Source organism: Delphinus delphis, chromosome 19, assembly GCF_949987515.2.
Source record: "Delphinus delphis chromosome 19, mDelDel1.2, whole genome shotgun sequence".
NCBI classification, from domain to species: Eukaryota; Metazoa; Chordata; class Mammalia; order Artiodactyla; family Delphinidae; genus Delphinus; species Delphinus delphis.
Genome location: NC_082701.1, coordinates 8,252,539 through 8,277,855, shown reverse-complemented (window position 1 = coordinate 8,277,855; position 25,317 = coordinate 8,252,539). Strand labels below are relative to the sequence as shown.

At 50.5% G+C, this 25,317-nt stretch overlaps 1 protein-coding gene, 2 long non-coding RNA genes and 1 other non-coding gene across 5 annotated transcripts in view; 2 read left to right on the top strand and 2 right to left on the bottom strand.

The window, feature by feature from the left end:
- Nucleotides 1–41: 41 nt before the first annotated feature.
- LOC132414139 (uncharacterized) lies at nucleotides 42–17,877 on the top strand. Of its 2 annotated transcripts, none has more exons than XR_009516897.1 (5): nucleotides 42–159; nucleotides 3,777–3,884; nucleotides 6,267–6,429; nucleotides 15,553–15,677; nucleotides 16,462–17,877. It is a non-coding gene; the product is annotated as an uncharacterized lncRNA (long non-coding RNA). The 2 variants fall into 2 exon arrangements; XR_009516898.1 differs by lacking the exon at nucleotides 42–159 and adding an exon at nucleotides 3,525–3,586.
- LOC132414140 (uncharacterized) lies at nucleotides 3,469–4,714 on the bottom strand. Its single transcript, XR_009516899.1, has 3 exons — nucleotides 4,667–4,714; nucleotides 4,053–4,172; nucleotides 3,469–3,580 (listed from the first exon to the last, which is right to left on the bottom strand). It is a non-coding gene; the product is annotated as an uncharacterized lncRNA (long non-coding RNA).
- TRNAK-UUU (transfer RNA lysine (anticodon UUU)) lies at nucleotides 7,948–8,020 on the bottom strand. The gene has a single exon. It is a non-coding gene; the product is annotated as a tRNA-Lys (tRNA).
- Nucleotides 17,878–20,835: 2,958 nt separating the features above from the next.
- The window catches only part of PRPSAP1 (phosphoribosyl pyrophosphate synthetase associated protein 1), a 31,026-nt gene continuing 26,544 nt past the window's right edge, over nucleotides 20,836–25,317 (top strand). Inside the window, exons 1-2 of the mRNA XM_059996563.1 lie at nucleotides 20,836–21,395; nucleotides 24,066–24,118. Of these exons, the coding sequence (XP_059852546.1) occupies nucleotides 21,226–21,395; nucleotides 24,066–24,118 (223 nt within the window). The 5' untranslated portion in view covers nucleotides 20,836–21,225. The remainder of the gene's footprint in view (nucleotides 21,396–24,065; nucleotides 24,119–25,317) is intronic.

The window sequence follows — 25,317 nt, the reverse complement described above, 5'->3', positions numbered from 1 at the left end:
CCAGGACTCGTGTATCCGTGCTTGTGTGATAAACATATCACCGGCAAGTAAGTGTCTGACCTGAACTTGTCCGCGACCAACTCGAGTAAACTCCCTGGGGGGCTGTTGGCGGCGACCCAGAGGAGGAAGTTACCAAGGCGGACTTGGCGACCTGACCAGGTAGGGCCAAAGTTAGGAAAAACCAAACCGCTGTAGGAGGCTGAGGTGGTACAGGCCCAGGCTGCAAAGTGCTCACGCGCCCACACCTGCCCCCACCGACACCCGCTCACAACTCTCTTCCCATCGCCTCAAGTCGAGAAGAGGCAGGTCTCTGCGGCCCCGGTAACTCGGGCGCGCCTCCGCCGCATCTCTTACAGAGGACCCAGGCGGCCCGGCCCCGTTTCCCAACACCTGGGAGGGGAGGAGGGCGGGGCCCAAGTGTCCCCACGTAGAGGGGAGGCGCAGGCTGGGACGCGTTGGCCTGGCACGCGTCCGGGTGGTGGCCACCTCCGTCCTGCGTGGCCCCCGGGCAGCCCTGGCTGGGTCCTGAGCGTCCCGAGCGTGTTCCGGGAAGGTGACTCAGCGACGCTTTCACGGGTCGAGAAACCATGCGAAACTAGGAACCGGGCGAGGAAGCGGGGGCGGGGCGGCATCGCCCTCTCGCAGGGCCGCGGCGGGTGTCCGCTGAGGTCTGATCTTGAACCTACAGGCCCCCACCCGCAACCCCCAGGAATCCGGCGCCAGGAGGGGAGCGCGGCGCTGCAGCCGCAGTGCCGCGGTCACGCGACGCGGAGACTCAAGCGCCTGCGGGAGGAGGGGGCTCCTTGCGGGAGCCGGGGCTCGATCCCTCTCCTCCCCCTTCGCCTGCCTTCTCCTCCTGCCAGGACTCCGGTCAAAGTCGGGGCTTTGGCGCCTAGAAGACGCGGGACGCGGGCGGGGTGCTCCCCGAGATCTCAGTCTTGGAGGGAGGGTGCTGCGGAGACCGCCAGGGCAGCCTCCCCCTTCTCCCCCGCTCGGGAGGGCACTTCCATCAGTCCTGAAAAGCCGCTGCCTTAAACCTTGGAGTCTGGTGGGAAACTGAGGCCCTCGGGAAAGGAAGACCCGGCTGTGCAGGAGTCCGCAGGGAGAAAGCCCACCTGCCACTGGGTCCCTCCGCCTCCCAGCGCCCCGGGCTGGAGCCCTTGGGGTCGTGGGGCCGGACGGGGGCGGGGTTGACTGGAAACCGAGCGACGAGGGAGGCGGAGCAGCCTGCTGGGTTCATTATCCGGCCTCCGGGGGCCCAGCGGGAGGGAGGTGAAGGGCCGAGCCCTCTGGCCCCGGTTCCAGTCTGCACAATGGCTGCTCTGTCCTCCCAGCGGCCTCGCCCCCGCCCCCACCCCCACGGTCCCTGCTCTGCCCTCCTCATTCTTGTCCGTCACCTCCCCCCTCCAGGCTGCCTCCCTCCAGGCCCACACCGCCCTCCAGCCCCTCTCTAAAGAGCTTTATTTCATCTCCAGAAACACTCATCAGCGTCCCTGGCCCAAGAGACAAGATTGAGCAAAAGCAAGATGCTTTGCCCCTTTGATAATGGGGAACTGAAACCCTGAGAGGTGAAGGGTCTCGCCTGAGCCACGGAACCAGTTCCCGACAGAGCTGAGAAGCAAACACAGGTCCCAACCCCCAGGCTGAGAGGCCCAGCTGACCCCAGGCTTCTAGCTGATCTCTGAGTATCTGTCGGCCGGGTGGGTTGCTTGCCACAGAGCTGCCCCAGTAACCCAGCTGCTGGGTCTCCCTGGGAAAGAGGAAGCAACCCGAAGCCCTCTCCAGGCTTCATCATCCAGGTTCTGATTAAGCAACTAGCTGCTGTGGCCAAGGGCCTCTGGAGTCAGGCTTGATCTGTGCTGATCGCCAACCCGCAGGTAACACCTGTCTCCCAGGTGAAAGAGACTGCCTTTCCATCTCCCCCAGCCACCCTCCTTCCTCCTTGAGGGCAGCCTTCCCAGGTGGACACACCTGAGAACCCCCGTTTTTTTTTTCTTCTTCAGAGAAAGAAAGCAGGCATTCACGGGGCCTGGCCCGGCTCTCCGGAAACTTGGAGCCAAGGCCGCCAGACGGCAAATGACTTGCTTTTATTAGGAGAGGCTTCCTGTCATCTCACCTGTTCCTGAGGTTTTCAGCTCCCAAGTTGAACTGGAGGACCTCGAGGCCTCCCTTGACCTCAAGTCCTTTCTGCCTGGGAGGCTGCAAGGGCAGGGGAAGGGAGGTATCCAGCCCTGCAAACTGTGTTGTTGTTGTTTTTTTAATGTATTTTTGTGTTTGGTTGGTTTTGGTTGTTGTTGTTTTAGCCGCGCCGCGCGGCATGTGGGATCTTAGCCCCCCGACCAGGGATCGAACCCGTGTCCCCTGCTTTGGAAGCGTGGGGTCTTAACCACCGGACCGCAGTTTGCAGGGATGTCCTGCAAACTGTTTTTAAGACTTGTGTTCTGGGACAGCCCCAGATGTGGTTTTCCATTCTGAGATCCTGGTGACCGTGCCAGGCATTGAGGAGTGCGCCACACATGGATATCCAGGAGAGCAGACCGGTCACACAAGATTCTTGGCTTCTTGCAGGGAATGTTACGGGTTTCTGTCCCTGCGGCGGTTCAGCCACCCTGGGTGTGGTGGAGGGAGCCTAACTCGACCTCTTGCGTGGCCTACTTCTCCTCACGGGTGTCCTCGCCAGGGCTGGGAACCAAAGTCTCTTCTGGGCCTCTGGGCTCTGCCTGCCACACACCCCCACCCGCAGGCCTGCTGAGAGGGACACATCCCTTTCAGGGGAATTCGCGGGCACAGCCCTCCCCGTGGAAGCCTGCGAGCCTCACCCACTTCACTCATTTCAGATGCTTGCCCGGCATCTGAAGGCATTTGTATTAGTTTCCTGGGCTCATCGCAACAAGGTGCCACAAACTGGGTGGCTTAACAGAAATTTACTGTGTCACTGTTCTCAAGAAATCCAAGATTAAGATGTTGGTAGGGTCGGTTGCTTTGGAGGGCTGTGAGGGGGAGTCTGTCCCAGGCTGCTCTCCTAGCTTCTGGTGGTTGGCTGGCAAACTCTGGTGTTCCTTGACCCAGACTCTGCCCTCATCGTCACACGGCCCTCTTCCCTTGTGAAAGGTCTGGCTGAGATGTGTTCTTTTAGGGTCTGCCTTCTCTTCTGTCGGGCATGTTCTTTTTCAAAAGCAAATTACTCTGGGAGGGAAAACCAATAAGTTATCAGGACTCTAGTGTGAATGGAGGTATCCATTTTAAACTAAAAAAAATCTAACAATACTAGGTGTCCCCAAAGAGGACAACAGTGCACGCTCGTGTGGGTGTCGCAGGAAAGGTGTCTGGGAGCTGGACCTGCCCGCCTCCGCTGTTGGGAGGAATTGTTTATATCTGTGCTGGCTGCCGGGTGGCTTTGCCCAGGCTTGCACACTGCCCCAGCTACCTTGACTTTCAGATCTTACCTCATACCTTGGCTTATGGCATCTCTGGCATCCTGAGCAGGTGCGTTTATTCCCCAGGCCTCGGAAGAACAAAGCTGAGTTTTGTGTTAGTGCACCGGGTTCCTGTCGCTGCACCACTTTATTATCCTGCAGTACTGAAGGTCAGAAGTTTAAAACGGATTGACGGGGCTGTGCTGTCTTCCTGCTCTAGCTTCTAGAGACCTGCATTCCTCAGTTCAGGACGCCCTCCTTCACCTCCGAAGGCGGCAGCACAGCATCTTCAGGTCTCTGTCTGACTTCTGCTTCTGCTGTCACATCTCTGACTTTGACCTTTCTCCCTCCCTCTTACAGGGTCTCCTGTCTGTGATGACATTGGCCCCACCTGGCTAACCCAGGATCATCTCCCCGTTCAAGAGCCGTAACTTAATAGCGTCTGCAAAATCCCTTTTGCCATATAAGGTAACATATTCATGGGTCCCAAGGATTATGACGCAGCCGTCTTTGGGGGGCTGTTATTTTGCTAACCACAGCTGGGTAGGAAAACTCTGGGAACCGTGTCCTTACTTGGCTACAGAACCTTCGTTCTAGCATTCCTTACCTCCCCAGTGCTACCAACTGAACACATACCAGGAACTTAGTTTCCCCCAGATAAGCATTTGTCGTGGTGGGACCGAAAACACTCTTGCTGAGGTCATCGACACCTGATTCTGTAGACTTTTTGGTCTTTGACTCATCCGGCAGAGGCCCCTGCAAAGAAAGCTGGTTTCCATTTTTTAAAATTACCCAGGAGGGAAAAAACAAATTACCCAAAAGAGAGAAATTGACATCTTCACGAAATAGAGTAATTATAGGTTTGCAAAGGACTTTTCACCTGAGGAAGGGGTGGGGAGCAGACCAGCCCATCCATTTCCAGCCTGGCAGGAAGGGCTTACCACAGGGCGCAGCCTGCTGGGTATTACACAACATGTGCGGTCCGCTCAGCTCCTGTCATGTGACCCGACAGTCCAGCTACTTCTGTCCTCTGTGGTAAGTCTGGACCAGGCCAGCCACATGGAGAACCATGGCTAGGAACCTTCCATAGGCTCCCGCTGACACCAGCTCTGGTTTGGGCCCAGCGTGGGCTCTGGCCTGGTCTCCAGCGCCCTATCCCCCATCCTGGGTACTTGTGAGGGGAGAGATGATCCCCTTCTGAGGCTGCAGCCAGTCCCCACCCCATCCACCTGTGCTTTGTAATCACTTACTCGTTTATACTGGCTTCTACTGGTTCGGAGACACTGTGTAACTGGTGAACGTTCTCATTCAAGGGAAGAGAAGCCATCAGCCACGTGTCAAACTGCTTTGGGTGCTTTGGGTGCTTCCCAAAAGGAGAACTTCTGGGAAGCGGGAAGAGGGGCCTGGCCCCTCTACAGTCGGTCGGGCAGCAGGAGAGCCGAGCCGCTTTTATCTGGGAGTAGCCTGGCGTCCAGGCCGAGGGGATGGGTGTGTCACAGTTTTCCGGGGGCTTTTTGTTGTGCAATGTTTTCCACTTTCACATCTCTCTGAAGCTAAGCTATGTCCTTGGGTTGTTCCCAAAGCAAACAGACAGAGGGCTGGACACAGTGCGTTAGCGCTAATGATCTAGGGTGGTTTCCTGGTACCTGCGGATGGATCCCTTCCTCCGAGCAAAGGTGAAGTCCTAGCTCACCCCCTCCGGAGATGCTCACTCTGCCTTGGGAACGCCCTTTCGAGGCGCCCTGCTGGCCCCTGGTGGCCACCTGGGGATGCGTCCCTCTCTCGTCTTTTATCCAAACGGTGCAGCCACTCAGGCCTCCTCCACAGAAGCCAATTTGTTGGAGGCAAAAGAGGGGCCGGCGCGCTTCTTTGCCAAGCTGCAGAGAGGGAGGCTGGAGTGGGCTTGCCTGCCCGAGGCTTATTATCTACATCCTGAGAATAGAAATTCCCCCTTCCTGGAGGCTGGCCTCCTGAAGGTCAAACCCTTCGATTCTTTCCAGACACAACCTTGGTAGTTTAAGTAATGAATATACAGGATGGGCTGGACAGGGGTCGAGGAGAGGGGCCCGGGGCAAGGGACACCGTAACTTCATTCCACACGTGTGCCCCCAAGGCTTTGTGCAGCCAAGGGAGTGATGCTGTGCTGATCCGACAGGAGAACCATTTCCAAAAGCGGCTCGTTGTTCTTTTTGCTCATTGCCCGAAAGCACTGACCACAGCAACGTGACCGGCATCTTGAAAATGAGTTGAGATGTCATTTCTCCTTCAAGGCACCATCAGATGATCCTAGCAGCCTCCTCTGAAACTCCCCGTTTCAAAACAGAATGGGGAACCTAGTGATTACCTGTCAAAGCCTACAGACTAAAGAGTGAAATTATGTTTAAAAAACAAACAAAAGAGGGAATGGGCTTGGAGAGCGCTCCTGAGCTGTGAGGAGCGTATAGGTGGGGGCTGAAGAACATATCCTTTCTTTGCTCTTGCTGTCTCCTTCCTAGAGCTGCAGTCGTTGCGGTTCTGTACACAGAAGTCCTCGAGAGAAATGCTTGTGGGCTGCTCTCCCAACCGCATCCCTCTGGCGGATCCAGGGGAGGGAGCCCTATCTGGGTGCCAGGTGGCTGCTGCAGTGGTGCAGAGCCCAGGAAGGGCACAGTCCAACACCCCACCTCCTCCTGGCTCCGCGCAGCAGGCTGATGGGTCCGGGGAGGGAGGGACAGACAGACGGCTCTGATGCAGAGTTAGAAGGACAAATCCATCTTCCTGACTCGGCATGACCTAGAAAAATCCATAGCATCAGAACTTGGTATTTGCAAACAAGCACAAGGATCCTGTCTTTTTTTTTTTTTTTTTAAGGATCCTATCATTTTAAGCTGAGGTTCCAGTTGCCACGTGACAAGTATCTGTGACCACTCGGTTCTCAGACTGAGAACTTTGAGCACTTAAGGAGGGAAGACAGTCTAACTGCAAAATATGTTTAGCGTGGAATCGGATCTGCCGCCTTCATCTCTTGGCAGGGGTAAGTGTTATCCTAAGGGGAGAGGTGTGTTGAGTCCTCAGGGGTGGATCTGTTACCCCGATTTGCAGCCATTAGTGGTGCAGGAGCCACACAGGCTGGGGAGAGGCTGAGTGGTGGCCCGGAGACAAGCAAACCCCAGGACACTGAAGACCAGGTCTCTGAGGTCTCAGGCATTTCTGAAATGCTGAGGACCCTGAGTGGAATAGCAGAAGCCTAATTCTAATTCTAAACCAAGACTTGGATATCTGTGTGTGCTTAACAATGACTAGCAGGTCGCCCGTGAAGAAATGGTCCTAAGAGATGTGGAAAACAAATCTGGAATACCCACCAGCCCTTGAGAAAAATATCTTAACAATTTTTTTTATTGAAGTATAGTTGATTTACAATGTTGTATTAGTTTCAGGTGTATAGCAAAGCGATTCAGTTATACATATACCTATATTCTTTTTCAGAGTCTTTTCCATTATAGGTTATTACAAGATATTGAATATAGTTCCCTGTGCTATACAGTAGGTCTTTGTTTTTCTATTTTATATATAGTGGTGTGTATCTGTTAATTCCAAATTCCTAACTGAACCTCCTCCCTACCCCCAAGAAAAATATCTTGTTTTTTTTCTTTTGGGCTGAGCCACATGGCTTGTGAGATCCCGAGACCTCGGCAGTGAAAGCGTGGAGTCCTAAGCACTGAACCGTCAGGGAATTCCTGAAAAATATCTTTTAGAAAGGAGAGGCTTGGGACTTCCCTGGCAATCCAGCGGTTAAAGACTCTGAGCTTCCACTGCAGGGTGTGTGGGGTCTATCCCTGGTTGGGGAGCTGAGATCCCGCATGCCACGTGGCAGGGCCCAAAAAAAAAAAAAAGGAGACGCAAGGTTCTTCAAAAAGTTAAACATAGAGTTACTGCATGACCCAGCAAGTTCACTCCTGGGTACTTACCCAAGAGAACTGAGAACATGTGTCCACACAAAAACTTGTACACGAACGTTCATAGCAGCTCTATTCACAATAACCGAAAGGTAGAAACAACCCAAGTGTCCATCAACAGAGGAATGAGTAAAAGAAATGTGGCGTATCCATCCTCAGGAATAGCATCTGGCCGTGAAAAGTAAGGAAGTCCTGATCTATGCTACGGTGTGGATGAACCATGAACATTATGTGAAAGAAGTGACAGAAGCCATATACAAAAGGCCACATATTGTGTGATTCCATTTAAAGGAAACGTCCAGAATAGGTAGACAGAAAGCAGACTGGTGGTTGGCCGGGGTATGGGGAGGCACTGCTTAATGGATGTGGGCTGTATTTGGGGTGATTTTATTTTAGGGTGATAGTTTTATTATGGGTTTTGTTTTGGAACTAGTTAGAGGTCACGGTTACACAACATTGTGAATGTGCTACGTGCCACTGACTTGTCTATTTTATGTTATGTGCATTCATCCGAATTTTTTTTTAAATGTTCGTTTACTTTATTTATTTGTTCCTTTTTTTTTAATTTGGCCACGCCTTGGCTTGCGGGATCTTAGTTCCCTGACCAGGAATTGAACCTGCGCCCTCGGCAATAAAAGTGCAGAGTCCTAACCATTGGACCTCCAGGGAATTCCCAAATTTTATTTTATTTTTATTCAATGAGGGACTTGAACCAGCCGTGACCCTTTCAGGATCATTCTTTTGTGATGCACAAAAAGTCCATTTCTAAGGATGCAGTTGAAATTCTGATTTGGGTGGTGGTAGATATTTATTCCAGGCATTTGTTAAAGAAGGGGAAGGAGGACTTCTTCAGGACCATCTTGATGGGGGCAGGGACCACTACCTGGGGTCTTGCAGTGGTGGGGGAGGGAGTAGAGATTGGGCTCAACTGTGAATATAAGGAAAGGTGGGAATGTGTAGCCAGGGAGCAGATCGGGGTCAGTGGATGGAAGATTACTAAGAGGAAACATCAGGGGAAAGGGGAGATTTTTGCTAAACCGACCTACCTGAACTTGCCAAAGGCAGGCCAGGGGGCTCAGACATCACCCCAGGGTGGTGGAGGATGGGGAACCTCAACAGATATTGAAGGTGACCAGACACGGAGGATGGGGGATTCTGGCTAAACTGACTTGGCAGGATTCTTGCTAGAACTGGACTCTGCAAAGCAGGACACAGAAGCCCAGGGTTTGAGACCTAGTCGGAAGAGGGCTCAGATGAGCCCGATTAGATCAAAGAGAGAATCTTTCTCCTTGTCACTAAATTTTTCGGAGTCCAGTAATGTCAGCCTCATGGAACCATTCAGAGGCTCCTTCCCTCTTCTCTCAGGGGTGAGGGGTGGCCGCCAGTGCTTTGGTGGCATTATTTGGAGGGACTTATCTTGTCTCAAAAGTACTGTCACCTTGTGGGGGCCCTACATGCCGATCTTTTTTTTTTTTTTTAAATGCCGATCTTTGGTCACTGTTATTTTCTTTTCATTTCTCTGTATTTCCCTCCATAGTTATACAATATGTGTGAGGTTTGTTTTTTTTTAAGAATGTGTATATGTGTGTGTGTGTGTGTGTGTGCGTGTGTATAACTGAAGCACTTTGCTGTGTGGAGTTTTTATTGAAGTATAAATATATACAGGAAAGCACACAGATCATAAACTATGAATTTATGCACTAACACACCTGCATTAATAAAAGAGCACATCCTAGAAACCCCCGGTGCGCCCTCCCAGCCACTCGCCGCCCCACACAAGATAACCACTCATGCAGTGTATTTTTATATTTGGGAAGAAATACTTAAAATTTAAACAAAGTGAAAATACATTAGAGATGGAAAAATTTTAAATCCAGCCCTTTTTATTTGTGAAGGCTCTTCCAAATAGCTCAGACGTGGTAAGGGCTGAGGGCGCTAAGTGGGTTTGGCCTCGGGATATTCCTAAAGGACAGCAGGAGGCAGCTGGCAATAGCCACGGGATCAGCTGATGGACCCATCTCCTTTCTGGGTCATTTGGCACCTGGGCTCCCAAACTAGCCAGCACATTGGAACCCCCTGGTGGAGCTTCAGTACTACAGATACCTGGGTCCCACCCCCAGAGATTGTGATTTAACTGGTCTGCAGTGTGGCCCGAGCTTCAGAGTTTTTCAAAGCTCTGAAGTGATCCTAATATTCAGACAGGGCTTCCCTGGCAGTCCAGCAGTTAAGACTCTGTGCTTCCAATACAGGGAACGCAGGTTTGATCCCTGGTCGGGGATCCCACATCCTGTGCAGCGAGGCCAAAAAATTTAAAAATTAAAAATAGATAAATAAAAAAATATGCAGACAAATGTGGGAAGTACTGACTTAGCATAAAAGGAAGATCTGAAGCCTGTTTTCCAAGCAGGCAGGCAAACTCAAAAGCCTCCCAGAGATTCTGTAACTGCCACAAAAAACTCTCTTATTCAGGACCATCATGAATTGTCACGGTCCCACTGACTATTTCACGTCTGGAAATGAGTCAGGCATACTACAGAAATGACACATACTATTACAGCCTCTCCCCACATCCTCCCAGACACTGGCTTGGGAATGTGGGAATAGTGACAAAGCTGGCTACCACCCAGGCTCCAGGAAAATGGGGGGAGGGGAGGCTCTGCAGTTGTTACAGTCACTCCCACTAGGTGTGTCAAAGCAGATGCTCTTGTGAATTAAAAAAAACTCAATTAAATCTTATTTCCCTGTTGGACAGTAATACAATTTTGAAAATGCTCTTTCTTAATATCGAATTGGTATTTAATTACCGGGGGGATTCGACCTTCCCTGAAAGGCAGATGCAGTTACCTTCCCACCATGAGGACTCTCACCCTGAGGGTCAGCCTTGGAAGTTCCTGCCCCCTCCACCTCATCACACTGTACCTTCATGATATAGGTCAGATTTCTAAGAACCTGTGTTTCTATGGTGGTTGTGTGGAATAGTGGTTTAAAATTTACGGAAGGGGCTTCCCTGGTGGCGCAGTGGTTGAGAGTCCGCCTGCCGATGCAGGGGACACGGGTTTGTGCCCCGGTCTGGGAAGATCCCACGTGCCACGGAGCGGTTAGACCCGTGAGCCATGGCCGCTGAGCCTGTGCGTCTGTAGCCTGTGCTCTGCAATGGGAGAGGCCACAACAGTGAGAGGCCCGCGTACTGCAAAAAAATAAATAAATAAATAAAATAAAATTTACGAAAGAATGGGAAAGGAGTGACAGGAGGAAGAAATGGGCAGGTGGGGGAGGACGGGGAGGGGGGTGCGGGGGGAGCTGGAATGCTTTCGTGTCAAGGGTTACCCAGCTTGTGAGCTGGTACTGTGCCTAGGCTACTTGGGCTTGGAATGGTGTTTGACCTGTATCTTTCCACCAGCCCAGATAGCCCACTTGTGCAAACCCTTCTTGGACAATCACTAGAAAGACAAGTAAGTTTTCATCCAAGAAAGCACCATATGTTTCTTCAGAAACCTTTCAAGTACTTGACTCCCTAGGGAAGTGTTCTAATTATCTGTTTCCGAGTGAGAAACCACCCTAAGAGGTAGTGGCTTGAAGCAATAATTTATTGGGTCCATCGTGGGTTGATTGGGCTCAGTCAGGTGGTTCTCACTTGGGGACTCATGTGATTACAATGTCAGTGGGCTGAACATCTGAGATGGGTCCCTCCCGTGGGACCATTGAGGCAGGCTGTCAGCTGGTTCAGCTGGGGCCGTCAGCCAGAGTGCCTGTGTGGACTCTCCATGTGACATGGCAGCTAGGTTCCCAGAGGGAAGGTCTCGAGAGCATCATTCCAGGACACCCAGCGGAAGCTGTGTGGCTTCTCACGCCCTGGTTTTGGAAGTCCCAGGCCATCACTTGTGCCACATTCCACAGCTCAAGCAAGTCACTAAGGCCAGCCCAGATTCCAGGGAATGGAACCAGGGTCCTTCCCCCATGGTCGGGGAGGAGGGACTGATGGAGGCCATATTTAGGGGCTCTCAGTTACTTACCTTAGGAATTGAGAATTGGGACAAATTTAGGGAACTGCTTCACCCTTAAGGAAACTAGTTTGTAGCTTAAGAACAAGATTCCTTCAAATATATTTTCAGGAACCCCAGCGCCGTGTTGATCAATGCCCCAGCTTCCTTGGGTCTCCTTGCTTTAACTGAAACCAGCTACCCTGCCTGACGGCGTTCGTCCTTAAGCCTTCTTTCTACCCCCGGAAGCTGCTGCTTTTCCACTTCCTTCTTAATACAAGTGCTGACATTCATCACGCTCTTACTTTGTGCCAGACACTGTGCTGAGCAGTGCATATACTTAGCCCGTTTCATTAGGAAGACTTGTCTTGTTGAAGTGCCCATTGAGAAAAGGTTGATTGTTTGTTTGTTTCCAGTAACCACCGCCAGCTGTGCTCTGTCCAAACCCCCTTTGTTACTGGCTGAAAGACTCCCCATTAAGGCACCTCAATCTGATTCCACTGATCCAGTCACTTTTTTTTGTTATTAAGGCAGCCCCACTTGGGAGTTTAAGACTGGTCCATTTAGGAACTCAAACTTGGGAATTCCCTGGTGGTCCAGGGGTTAGGACCCAGCACTTTCACTACAGGGGCCCCGGGTTTGATTACCTGGTACCGCAAGCCGTGGGCATGGCCAAAAAAAAAAAAAAAAAAGAAAGAAAGAAAGTGAAACTTATCTCAAGCACAGGCTCCAGCACTGAAGCAGGGACAAGGCCTATCTCTCACAAGCCGCCCACTGCTCTGTGCTTACTTCGTGAGGTTGAGGCGGAGGGGAGAGAAATAGAAAACAGATGTGTTTCCTGTGGTGACTAGTTGGGGGCGGTGATGTGGCTGTCCTGTGCCCTGGGTCTTTACTGCTGACCCAACTCATTCACTAGAGCAGAGTTTCTCATCCTCAGCACTATTGACACCGGGGGCTGGATTATCCTCTGTTGTGGGGACCTGTCCTGTGCATTGTTTAGCAATATCCCTGGCCTCCGCCCACTAGATGCCAGGAGTACTTCCCAAGTTGTGCAACCAAAAATGTCTCCAGTCATTGCCAATGTCCCCTGGGAGCAACCTTGCCCTGGCCGAGAACCAGCGCTCCTTAGACTTGGTGTGGACAAGTGGGCGCCCCACAGGACTGCCAGCGGAGACTCTCCCAAGGGGCTCCCCTGGTTCCACATTCTTGCTGACCTTTGGAGGTGGCCTCATGCCATATTTATTGCTCTGAGGAGGTTCCCCAATCCCAAATCCCAGAATCTGCAATTCCATCCACACTCTGGATCCGACTCTGGGGCTGTGGGCTTGCACCCATCTTCTGAGGGGATGGGTGGATCCAGTCCTTTGCCTCCTGGCTGACTGCCCACCATGCCAGCTCCTCTGGGCACTGTCCAAACTGCAGGAGCCCCAGGGCAGATCCACCAGCCCACGGCCAAGCGGACAGCCAAGTGGGAGACAAGATGTTCCTCTCTACTGTCCCACACACTTTACAGCGACTCCACTGTGTCCCCAACCCCCCCCACCCACCTGGTTTCCAGAAAAGCCGGTCTTCATGAAGAAGCAGCCTCTCACCCTTCCTCTCTCCCTTTTTCTTGAGGCAGGATGCCATGACACCGACTACCCATGGTTGGGCCAAACTTCACAGGTTAAGCCCACCATCCTCCACAAGACCGTCCAGGCACCAGCAGCAAGTTTGGGGGTCCCCTGGCCACACTCACTTTTGACCAGCTGGCTACAAATTCGGGGGTTCCCACTACCCCCTCAGGTTCAATCATTCACTAGAATGGCTCACAGAACTCAGGAAAGCGCTGTACTTGCTATTACAGTTTAATGCTAGCAAAAGGATGCAAATCTGAACCAGCCACAGGGAGAGACACCTAGGGTGAGGTCGTGGGGTGGGGAGGTACCAGACTTGAAGCTTCTGGCGTCCTCAGGGACACGTTACCCTGTTGGCAGAGCACTGCCAACCAAGGAAGCTCACCGAGCTTGGGTGTCTAGAGGGTTTCATTATGTAGGCCCAATCGATTAAGTCATTGACCATTGATTGAACTCAGTCTCTAGCTCCCCTTCCTTCCCCAGAGGTTGAGATAATATCACGTTTATCCTAAACTATCAGATAGAATTGGAGGGGCCCACCATGAATAACTGACCCTCCTATCTCTCAGGAAATTCCAAGGATTTAGAGGTGACCTCCCAGGGACCAGACAAAGGCCAGCCACATGCTGGATTACACACAGGATTGAAAGAGTCAGTGCTGCATGGCATCTCCCAGCCAGCTCCCGGCTGGTAGTTCTCTGAACGTAGAATGTGGGGTGCATTTTAATTCTTGGCAGTAGGCTCCGGCAATTCTTGGAAAGCAGGAAAGATCCTGCCAGGCACCTCCCTCCACCTTGTCACACATGCATCATCTCATTTAGTCCTCACCACCACCCCCAGGCAGGTATTATTGTGATCACCGTTCCACAGATGAAGAAACGTAGGTACAGGTTGACGGACTCCCCCAGGTGAACCAGCAGAAAAGGACTGAGTCCAGGTCTGTCTGACTCCAGAGCTGCCCCCTCATGGGCGACGGAGCCTTGCCTCCTGCACCCCCACTGGTGTAGTCCTACCAGCTCCTCAGGCGGCCTCCAGAACACCTCTTTTCCTCCTGCAAAGCCCTCCCTGTTCTGACCCTCTGCTACCGGGCTCACCACTCTGAACACCCCCTCTGCTGTTGCCCACTCCTGACGTCTCTGTTCCCTGCTCACCATCTTCTTGGCTCCAAGTTCTGAGAACGCGTAAACATTAGGTTCTGGGAGTTGGACGCCTGCCATAATCTCTCTCCGACCTAGAATGATCTTCATCCGCGTCTGACCTCATCCCCGGCTCTCGGGGTCGCGGCCGAACCACCACCCCTTCTCCCATGCTAAAACCCACATGCCAGCCTGCCCTGCTTTCTCCCTCTTGTGGCCACACTGTCATTCAGGCTTGCCTCTAAACCTCTGGCCTTGAGCACCCCACCCTCTTCCTCCTCCAATCCGCTGTCCTGAGGCTGTGGGGAAGGAGAGGAGGGGCAGTGCTTCGAGTGGGGACCACACGCAGCTCCGTGATGCCGCTGGGACTCTGCGAAGCCCGTTTCTCCTCTGCGGCCGCTCCCTTCCAGCCTCTGCCGCCAGGGGCGCTAGTGGGGCCCTCACGGCTGGAAGGGGAGAAAGGGCCGCTGCTTCCTGTCTGCTCTGCTTGGTCACCCGAGCATCACCCTGGCAATGGTGACATCTGGCTCCAGGCCCCAGTGTCCTTGCGCTCCCAGAACCTGCCTCTGTGCCTCTCAGAGGTACCGCACCAGCTGGGCAGTGCCTCCTCGCCGGAGATCCGAGTGCCAGCTCCGTGGGACCCCTCCTCCAGGCTTCTAGAATCCCATAATCCCAACCTGTCCTCTTGGTTCCCCATTCATGGGGGTGGGGTAGCTGCTTCCTGTGGTCTCCCAGTGTCGGCTTTCTGCCGCTTCTATCTTGCAATACCCATTTAACCAATTCTCTATATTAAATTCTTTGTTAAAATAATGAATGTGTTGGGAATTCCCTGGCAGTCCAGTGGTTAGGCCTCTGCGCTTTCGCTGCGGAGGGCGAGGGTTCAATGCCTGGTCAGGGAACTAAGATCCCACAAGCTGCTAGGCGCGGCCAAAAAAAAAAAAAAAAAGAAAGAAAGAACGTGGTTTGTTTTCCTGATTGCCTCTGACCTAATAAATATGTATAAACATTTCCCATCTCCCTTCACCTAATAGCTCATACGTGCCAGACGTTGTTCGGTTTGACATGTATTAACTCACTAATTATTATTACCCCCACTTTACAGGGGAGAAAACTGAGGCAAAGGGAGACATAATTGTTTGCTCGGGATCACACAGCTGTTAAGAGTGGACTCCAAGAGCCTGGCTCCCGAGATAACACTCATCTACACACGCTGCAGCGTCTCACTGCAGACAGTGAGTTGGTGTAGCTGGGGCACTAAGTGACCACATAGCGTTCCCATTTATGGATGGACGAAAGCTATTTTTGGATATTTGTATCATGTGGGGGTTTTAGCTATTAGAGAGCCTGGATCCCCTTGAACCTGACACACTTAGGTCACTTGAGCCAGGAACCTTACAACTTTCTGAATTATTTTGGTCCACGATTTGTTGTAACCTGTCTCCTTAATGTTTAACCTTCTATCTTCTCAGCCCCGAGTCCCCGTGGCCTTTTTCCTCCTTCCATGTCTTTCCCTATGAGCCTACCTTGCCAGTGTGCTGCTGTAAATCTGGAGATACGGGCGAGGAGACGTCTCCTGTTTGGCAGACTCTAGAAGGTACTAGGAGGCACTATGGTCTCACCTTGAATCAGAGTCTTCAACGAGGTATGGGTATTGGTGATACCCTGAAATGCCTCCAAAGGCCTCCACCAAGAGTTCCTGAAAACCCCATGACAGAAGAGGTTCTGTCCTACTGAGACTCTATGCTGGATTCCATTTCAGACTTTCCAGCGGCCGGCAGGGCAGCTGCTCTCTACCACTGCCCTTGCTGAAGCTGGGAAGGGTCACTCCCAGCGCGCTCGGCTCTGTCTGCCCAGTATTTTGCCCTCGCCCCCAGCATGGTTTCTGGTGTCCTATGGAGAGAATCAGCTTAGAGATCCAAGTCGGTATTATTTTTAGAACTAAAGATCATTCAGTCTCAGCTTGCTTCGGCCTGTTCAGGCAACGAGAACAGGGAAAAGTCTCACATTTTTCCAAAGTTCATGTCGGAGTAGTGCAACATGGAAGCAACACTTCTGAATCATTGCCTAAAGTGTTCTCCTTTGTTGCAAAGACTGACCTTGTCTTCCAAATAATTCATTCCCTGGGGACAAGGCTGAGCCATTCTGAACACACCCCTCTTTGTCTTCTCTGCTCATTCTTGGACAATTCTTCGTGCCAAGTCTGAACCTGTGCTTTCTCTTCTAGTTTTTAGAAGAGAGGAGATTATATTTCTATAATTCATGCTGAACCTGCAGCCCAGTTAGCAACAGGATTTTTTTTTTTATAACTTGAAAACTGAAATTGGGTTGAATATGGAAATGTCAACTTGCACTGAGCAGAGCTGTCTTTGTTTTTGCAGGAAATGTCCAGCAGGTTTGGAGCCTCAAGGATCAGCCTGTTTTATAGAGAAACATTAAAACAACAACAACAACAACAAAAAAACTGGAACTGAGCAAGAGAAGTCTCACTTCAAACTGCAAAAAACACATTCTTTGCAAAATGAGCAGAAGTGTCCTTCTACTCAGTCCAGACCCTGTATTGGTTAGAATTCTCCAGAAAAGAAACAGAACCAACATGATATCTATCTATTTAGAAAGCAAATGTTGAAGAGCTAAAAGGAAAAATAAAAAACACCACAATCAGAGAACAAGCTGATGAAAAATAATTAAGGTAATAGAGAATTTGACTACAACTAACAAACGATCTAACCAACAGATGTAAAACACACACCCCCAAACTGTAGAACACATATTCTTTTCAGGTGCATATAGGGCATTTACCTACATAGATCACATGCCGGGCCACCAAGTGTGTCTCAACACATAGCAGAGGATTGAATTCACTTAGGGTGTGTTCTCTCACAAAGTGGAATTAAATTAGAAATCAATAATAGATCTCTAGAAATTTCCCAAAGTTTAGAAATCATGCAGCACACTTCTAACAATTCACAGGACAAAGAAGAAATCACAGTGAGAATTACAAAGATTCTCAGACATAAAAACCCATGTCGGGACTTCCCTGGTGGTCCGGTGGTTAAGACTCTGCGCTTCCACTACAGGGGCACGGGTTTAATCCCTGGTGGGGGAACTAAGATGCCGCATGGCGCGGCCAAAAAAAACAAAACAAAACAAAGCCATGTCATTTTCAGCAAATGGCAAACAGCTCAGAAAGCCACAGACCTAGGGCGTGGCCTGGAGAAAGCAGGGAGATGGAGAGGGAGACTCAGGCCATATCAGGCTAAGGAGTTTGGGCTTATAAACTGTGGAAAGCCCTGGAGGCTTTTAACCAGGGGATCTGCTCTGTGGATGTAGAGGGTGGACTAGAGGTACTGGAGGGAAAGAAGGACGGAACATGAAAGAATGAGGCCAGTTGGGAGGCCCCTGCCTGAGATACGAGATCAATAGCTGTTCTCTGGGGCTTCCCTGGTGGCGCAGTGGTTAAGAATCCACCTGCCAATGCGGGGGACACAGGTTCGAGCCCTGGTCTGTGAAGATCCCACATGCCACGGAGCCACTAAGCCCGCGTGCTGCAACGACTGAGCCTGCGCTCTAGACCCCGTGAGCCACAGCTACTGAGCCCACGAGCCGCAACTACTGAGGCCCGTGTGCCTATAGCCTGTGCTCCACAACAAGAGAAGCCACTGCAATGAGAAGCCCACACACCACAACAAAGAGTAGCCCCGGCTCGCTGCAACTAGAGAAAGCCTGCACTCAGCAACAAAGACCCAACGCAGGCAAAAATAAATAAATAAATAAAAATAATAAATTATATATAAAAAAAATAGCTGTTCTCTATATCACTCGTTGGGTCCACGGATACGAGTAGAACCCCTACCACGTGCCAGGCACCAGGAGGTCACTAGGGGTTCCTTCTCCCAGATACATTTTGTGAGCCATCCCAGCGCCACACAGATTGTTATACATAGGTCATAAAGTGGGAAAACTTCCAACAGTGTAATCTAAATGTTCATTTTTTATGAAGCTTCATGTTAAAACAGAGCATGGTTCTGCAGTTCTTTTTTTTTTTTTTTTTTTTTTGCGGTATGCGGGCCTCTCACTGTTGTGGCCTCTCCCGTTGCGGAGCACAGGCTCCGGATGCGCAGGCTCAGCGGCCATGGCTCACGGGCCCAGCCTCTCCGCGGCATGCGGGATGCGGGATCCTCCCGGACCGGGGCACGAACCCGTGTTCCCTGCATCGGCAGGCGGACTCTCAACCACTGCGCCACCAGGGAAGCCCCGGTGCTGTCGTTCTTGATGCCAGGCTGAGATTAAATGCCCAGCCTGAGGGCGCTTCCCATGACATTCTGTGCCTAAATCCCAGCCTGCTCCCTCCGGGCCTGAGCCAATCTGTGAGGGCAGCTGTTTCTCATAAGTAGCTCCCAAATGGTCCCAAATTCATCTTTTATGACCCTTCTTCCCTATCTTATCAGTGGAGAAATAAGGTAAGTTTGTAGGAACTTAGACATTGAGGCTTGGGGAAGGTGAGTACTTCCAATCTTAAATTTTGTGATTTCTTGTCAGAGAAATTGATTATTAATCCTAGTGAGAGACCCACAGCAGGGTGAAGAAGGTGGGAGGACTTATTATTAAAAACCACAAAAGTTTTTTTTTTTTTAATAAATTTATTTATTTTCGGCTGTGTTGGGTCTTCGTTTCTGTGCGTGGGCTTTCTCTAGTTGCGGCGAGCGGGGGCCACTCTTCATGGCGGTGCGCGGGCCTCTCACTGTCGCGGCCTCTCCTGTTGCGGAGCACAGGCTCCAGACGCGCAGGCTCAGTGGCTGTGGCTCACGGGTCTAGTTGCTCCGCGGCATGTGGGATCCTCCCAGACCAGGGCTTGAACCCGTGTTCCCTGCATTGGCAGGCGGATTCTCAACCACTGTGCCACCAGGGAAGCCCCCACAAAAGCTTTTAATAAGAGGGAGGCAAGAGTGTCAGAGTGGGTAAGGATATGTGAATGGAAGCAAAGATCAGAGAGAGAGAGGTTTGAGGACGCTAGGCTGCTGGTTTTGAAGATGGAGTATGGGGACCAGTAGCCAAGGAGAGAAGTGGCCTCTAGAGAGAGGAAAAGGCAAGGAAATGGATTCTCTTCCAGAACATCCGGAGGGAAATCAGCCTGCCAACACCTTGATTTTAGGACTTTCGACCTCCAGAACTAAGATTGTGTAAGCTTGTGTTGTTTTAAGCCACTTGGTGGTAATTTGTTACCACAGCAATAGGAAACAAATACAACTTCTAACACACTACATAATTTACTCAATTATTATGTTTATTTAAAAATTGCTCTCCCCCCTGCTAGGTGTACCTCTCCGGGGTAGGAATTTTTGTCTTTTTTTTTTTCCTCTAAAGTATCCCAAACAGCTAAAACGGTCCTGGCAAACAGTAGGTGCTCAGTAAATGTTAATAGATGGATAAATGGATAGATGCAGAAAGCGAGAGAAAGGAAAGAGTCAAGGATTCTCCTGAGACTTACTGACTGGGAACCTCACGTTATGTTTACTCACAGAGGGAATAGAGGAGCAGGTGTGGTTTGGAGAGAACTGAGAAAATGAAGATGGGTTTAGTTTGGGGTATATTAAGGTTTGAGGGGTTCTGTGGGATATATATATGGAAAAAATATATCTATATGGAAAATGTGAAGGGAAGTGGTTTCCTTTAGTTTTAGAAGGTAACGTGGCTTATGGCTGGGTCCATCGGCTGAACTTGTGTGCAGGTAAATAATTTGGTCTAAGCTATTTACCCCATGCCCATTTGCTTTTTCCCTTTCCTTCTTTCTTTTCTTTCTTTTTCTCTTTCACCTGCTCTAGGAGAGAGGGGGTGGGTGCATCAGTAATTCTGGAGAACCAGCTGGAATGTGGGTCAGGCTGCTACAGGCCCTGGGGCAGTTCAATTTCCAAATCCTGAAGCTGCAGGCTTCGGAGGCTTCGTGACACGAGAGTCACAATCAATTGCTCCCTCAGGCCCAATGTCACAACAGGCAGAGTCCTCAGAAGATGGAGAAGCAGGAGATCAGCTTCCCTCCCCAATCCTGAGGCAACTGATAACTAGTGACTCAAATGCTTCCCTGCCCTTTACTTTCTTCTTGGACGTCATTCAACAGGTATTGATTGCGTGGCTCTGGAACCCATCTCACTGCCCTGGACACTGGGAAATACGAAGAACTAAGTGACATACGATCTTGCCCTAGGAGGACTTACATCCTAGTCGGGAAGACAGATGTTCACAAAGCTAAATAAAAATAGAAGCAACTATACATGGTGCCACGCACGGTACCGCCCAGCGGGCGAGGGCGGCTTACTGTGGCTGAAGTATCTAGAAAGACTCCGTGGAGCAGATGTGACGTGAGTGGGTCTTTAAGGGACTGGAGCACATGGAAGGGGAGGAATAAAGGCTTTTCTGATTGAGAGCAAAGACTGGCAGGAGTGCCTTGACTCGTTCAGAAAGCCTTGCCTCACGTGCAGATGCAAGTTTGGAGTTTGGGGAATAAAGATCAGGCTCAGGAGTACCCCACCTATTGGGCATTTTAGTATCCCAGGCAACCACCCGGAAATAACCCCGCCCTCCACTTTTCAAAGCAATCCCAGCCTAGCGCGGCGCATGCGCCTCGCAGGGCTCTGGCGCTGTGTTATCATGGAGGCGCAGAGCTAGATCGTCAGCCACCTCGGAGGCTGACATTTTGGATCCTGGCGGAAAAGTTGGAAAGGCTGGCACCACTACCAAGTCCGGCTGCACCACCCAAGAAGATGAGAGCAAAAGAACTCCCGTGGAGCGACAAGATCAGGCGGCGGAGTGAATCCGTGCTGCTTCCCTCGGAAAACAAGCTTGTAGAGAGTTGCCCACTGCCCTGCCCTCATCTGAGATGGTGACTGTGCGGGTGCTCTAGCCGCGCCTTTTCGATTCCCGGAGGGGGCGGTGCCGTCGTCACTGGCTTTGAGGTGGCTGCGGCGCAGGTCGCAGCGAGCTCTGGTTGCTCCAGAGCCCTTAGTAGCCTTTTGTACGAGGAGGGTGGGGGTCTCTGACCTCTTCCCTCCTGTGCCGGGTTTCTCGGTTCCTTCCCTACGCGGGCCTACCGCTCCCCCGTGCAGCCCCGCCGCGGGCCGGCTGTAACTGCGCCCCCGGGCCGGACGATGCCCAAGAAGCTGCTGCTGCTGCCCCCGCTCTCCGTGTCCTCCGCTTTCCGCGCCCCGCGAGCCTGCCCCGCCGCCCGCCCGGCCATGAACGCCGCCCGCACCGGCTACCGAGTCTTCTCGGCCAACTCCACGGCTGCCTGCACCGAGCTGGCCAAGCGCATCACCGAGTAAGGGGCGGGAGCCGGGGATGTCCCGAGGGGCCCCTCCCGGGAGACGGTCTTGTTCCTCTTCGCCTCCACGTTCCCCGACCCGGGCGAGGGGTAATTTGACCCCATCGTCCTGCCCCTGGGAGAGGGAGTCGCAGAATCCTGCCGTTTCAGGTCTGGACAAACCCTTGGAGGTGACAGAGGATCACCCCCCCACCCCCAGTTCTGCAGCTGAAAAGCGTTCGTCTGACTCTTGCTGGCTTCTCCCCACCTCTGGGTCCTTGGACCGCTCGCCCCGCTCGCCCCGCTTTCGGCTCCCCACTCCCACCTCCCAGGCGGTGGTGAGGATTCTGTAATCGCTGGATTAGCGCGCCTTGGAGAGAGGGGCTCCGGGTTTGGCTCCCTTTCCCACGGTTGGGGTTGACCTCTGAAGCTGGTCATTGCCATTCCCAAGTCTCCCCGAGGAGACGGAGGCCCGCACGTAGTTACAACACTGGGGACGGACGGGGCGGGTGCAGTAGGTGGGGGCGGCCGGAGGGCCTTGCCGGTGGAAGACGCAAGGTGCACCGACAGAAGTAGAGGTGTAGGGGAGGGCAGGGAGAACAGGGCAACCCTAGGGGAGCAGATTTGTCGGAGTTGGTGATAGAAACCATGGTCTAACCGTATTTTGTAAGTCAGATTCGATCAGTCTAAGTCTTTGCCTTTTTTTTGTCTTTTTCACCTAAGGAAGCCTCTGGCCTCAAGTGGCCTTTGGGGTCTGAAGGCCTTGTCAGCCTTGCCCTGGGCAAGAGACTTGATTTTCCTGAACTTCATTGGTAAAATAGGGATAATTCCGTCTGTTGGACCCAGAACATTGTGAGCACGAACAAAATAAAGCAGATCAAGCATCTAGCAGAGCAGAGGCTCGTAGTGGCCCTCTGAATAATACATGTTTACTAAATGGCCTCTTTTCTAGTTGGCTCTTGTGAAGAATCCCAGAACCCTAGTGTAAAGGAAGAGCCTTTTGAGCCCTTTGCAAATAAACTTGTTATAAAATAAATAAGCTTGTCTTTTAACTTTTAAAGTCATTTTCACATTTTAAACAACTTACATTAGAGTTCTGTGGGTTTTTCAGAGTTGATAATTAATGGCATGAAGATATTTTAAAATTCTAGATGAAACTGTAGAAGAAAGGGGAAACTTTTGTCATATTTTCTCAGTAATGCCTATGTTCTTTTCAGTTAGAGTTTTGAATGAGATTAGACGAGCGTAAAAAAGAAAAAACAAACAGTCCTTTTGCAATCTACTACCTAGTTTCTATTTCTAACCTCTGATTATTTGTCTTTCTTTTTGAGGCCAACTAAAATACTGATTTTAAATATAAAGCTTGTGTTTGTTTATCTTGGGTCATATTTACCACACTGACCTTGGTAAGAGAAAGCAGAGGGAGGAGGGCAGATTTAAATAGTCAATGGTTTTGCTTTTTTTTTTTTTTTCTCCTTTTTTTTGCGGTATGCAGGCCTCTCACTGTTGTGGCCTCTCCCGCCGTGGAGCACAAGCGCAGGCTTAGGGGCCCAGCCGCTCTGCGGCATGTGGGATCCTCCCGGACCGGGGCTCGAACCCGTGTCCCCTGCATTGGCAGGCGGACGCCCAACCACTGCGCCACCAGGGAAGCCCCGGTTTTGCTTTTTTGTTTTTATATTTGGTTCTTGAAAAGTTTGTTCCAGAAAAGTTTTAAGTTTTAGCCACTTTTAAGTGTGCAATTCACTGACATTAAGTACATTCACAGTGTTGTGTGATTATCACCACTATTCATTTCCAGATCTTTTAATCGTTTCAGACAGAAACTCCGTACCCTTTAAGCACTAACTCCCCATTCCCCCTCTACTCCCAGACCCTGGTGACGTCTGTTCTGCTTTGTGTGACTGTGAATGTGCCTGTTCTAGGTGCTTCCTATAAATGGAATCATGCAGTATTTGTATTTTTGTGTCTGACTCATTTGACTTAGAATCATTTTTTCAAGGTTCATCCGTATTGTAGCGTGTACCAGAATTTCATTCCTTTTTAAGGCTGAATAATATTCTGTTGTACACTTGGTTGGAGTGTTTTTAAACAGATTCCACCCTTATATCATTGCACTCATAAAAATGGTAATGCTAACTGATAAGAACTGAAAACAAACAAAAACCTACCATTAATTCCTTGATATCTAGTATCTAGTCCTTGTTCATATTTCCTAGGTTGTCCCCAAAATGGGCTTTTACACGTGGTTTGTTCTAATCAGGATCCAGACACGATTCACACTTGGTGCAAATGCACTCGCATTGGCACTGAAGTCTGCAACGCTTTTGACAATTGAGGCATTTACCTTGGGCTTGTGTGTTTTGGAATTATTGCTAGTAACCACGTATTTGTTGGGTATTGATGTTCCAAGACAATTGTTATTCAAAAAAACAATGGAACTAGACACTAAACTTTGATTGTGGGCTCTTCCCAGTAAAGCAGTGTGTTACAGATTGGTGAGCACTGGAAGCTGCTTGTGGAATGACGGCAGGTTTTAGTTCTTAATGAATTAAATTTTCTAAATTTTTTTTTTTTTTTGGTAAAAGAATGCTGGTGTAGTTATTGTAGTCTTTTTGTTAAACACATGCCTGTGAACTGGAGTTTTTTAAAAAGAGCGTTCTTAATTGCCTCCCCCTCCCCCTCCTTTAGGCGTCTTGGTGCTGAATTGGGGAAGTCTGTGGTTTATCAAGAGACCAATGGAGGTAAGTTAAACTTATTTGTTAAACATCCTTTGTTCTCTAAACTCTGTTTAATCGGCTGGCATGTTTTTAAAAGGCGAATGTTAATCATGTGTAACACAGAAATGAGTTTTTTCTTTTTCTTTTTTTTTTTCCCCGGTACGCGGGCCTCTCACTGTTGTGGCCTCTCCCGCTGCGGAGCACAGGCTCCGGATGCGCAGGCTCAGCAGCCATGGCTCACGGGCCCAGCCGCTCCGCGGCATGTGGGATCTTCCCAGACCGGGACACGAACCCGCATCCCCTGCATCGGCAGGCGGACCCTCAACCACTGAGCCACCAGGGAAGCCCCACGTTTCTGTTTTAACAGTTGGGACAGAGGGCATGCCGTTCGTCCCTCTAAATCTTGACTTCTTTGCTCTTCCTTAAAAGTCTCCTTTCCTCCTGTTCCAAGATAATGCAAATATCCTGTCATTTTAGAACGAGAAAAAGGAGCGATGTAGAGAGTAAGTTTTTTCTTCCATATTGTGCTGTATTTGATGAGTACTTTTGACATTTATCTGTTTCATTAGGCCATCAAATGGCATTAAGTGCAATCAGTACTAGATAGTAATGACTTATTTAAAAAACTTCCTTGAGTTAGTTTTATCTCTCATTTTTTTCTCTCAAGTCTTGTTGACCCTCACCCTGGGTTGGTCACCCGTTTTTGCCGCCGCCTGGGTTTCTGGGGAGAGCTGGAACATTAAATGATATTGCTTAAAGGCACTTGTTTCTAGCCAGTGTCCCAGGAATGCGGCAGCATCAAAACCCCCCCCACCCCCCACCCCGGTGGGTTCCAGCGTATAATGTCATCACTCATTGCGAAGACAAGTTCGTATAAAAACAATTTGGAATTATTTTTGCAAAGTTGAAGGCCTTGGATTCATATTTTTGTACTTGCTTTTCTCTTTCCAGGGTATAACTGTCTATGGTATCACTAGCTTAACAGGAGATAGTTCAGACAAAATTGATGTTTGGGGAGCTAATATAATACAGCAAAGTATTGGAAGAGGGAAAGATAGTTTAATGGGTAGTAATGGAAAGCACATGTTCCCGGGGTGTGTATAAGTTACACGTGTGTTATAATTAACCCCCAGCAGCCCTTCATCCAGCTTCCGCACTCACAACTTTTAACTTGGTGACTTGAGAAATTTCCCTGCCAGGACAAGTCAGGAGATGCCGGTATT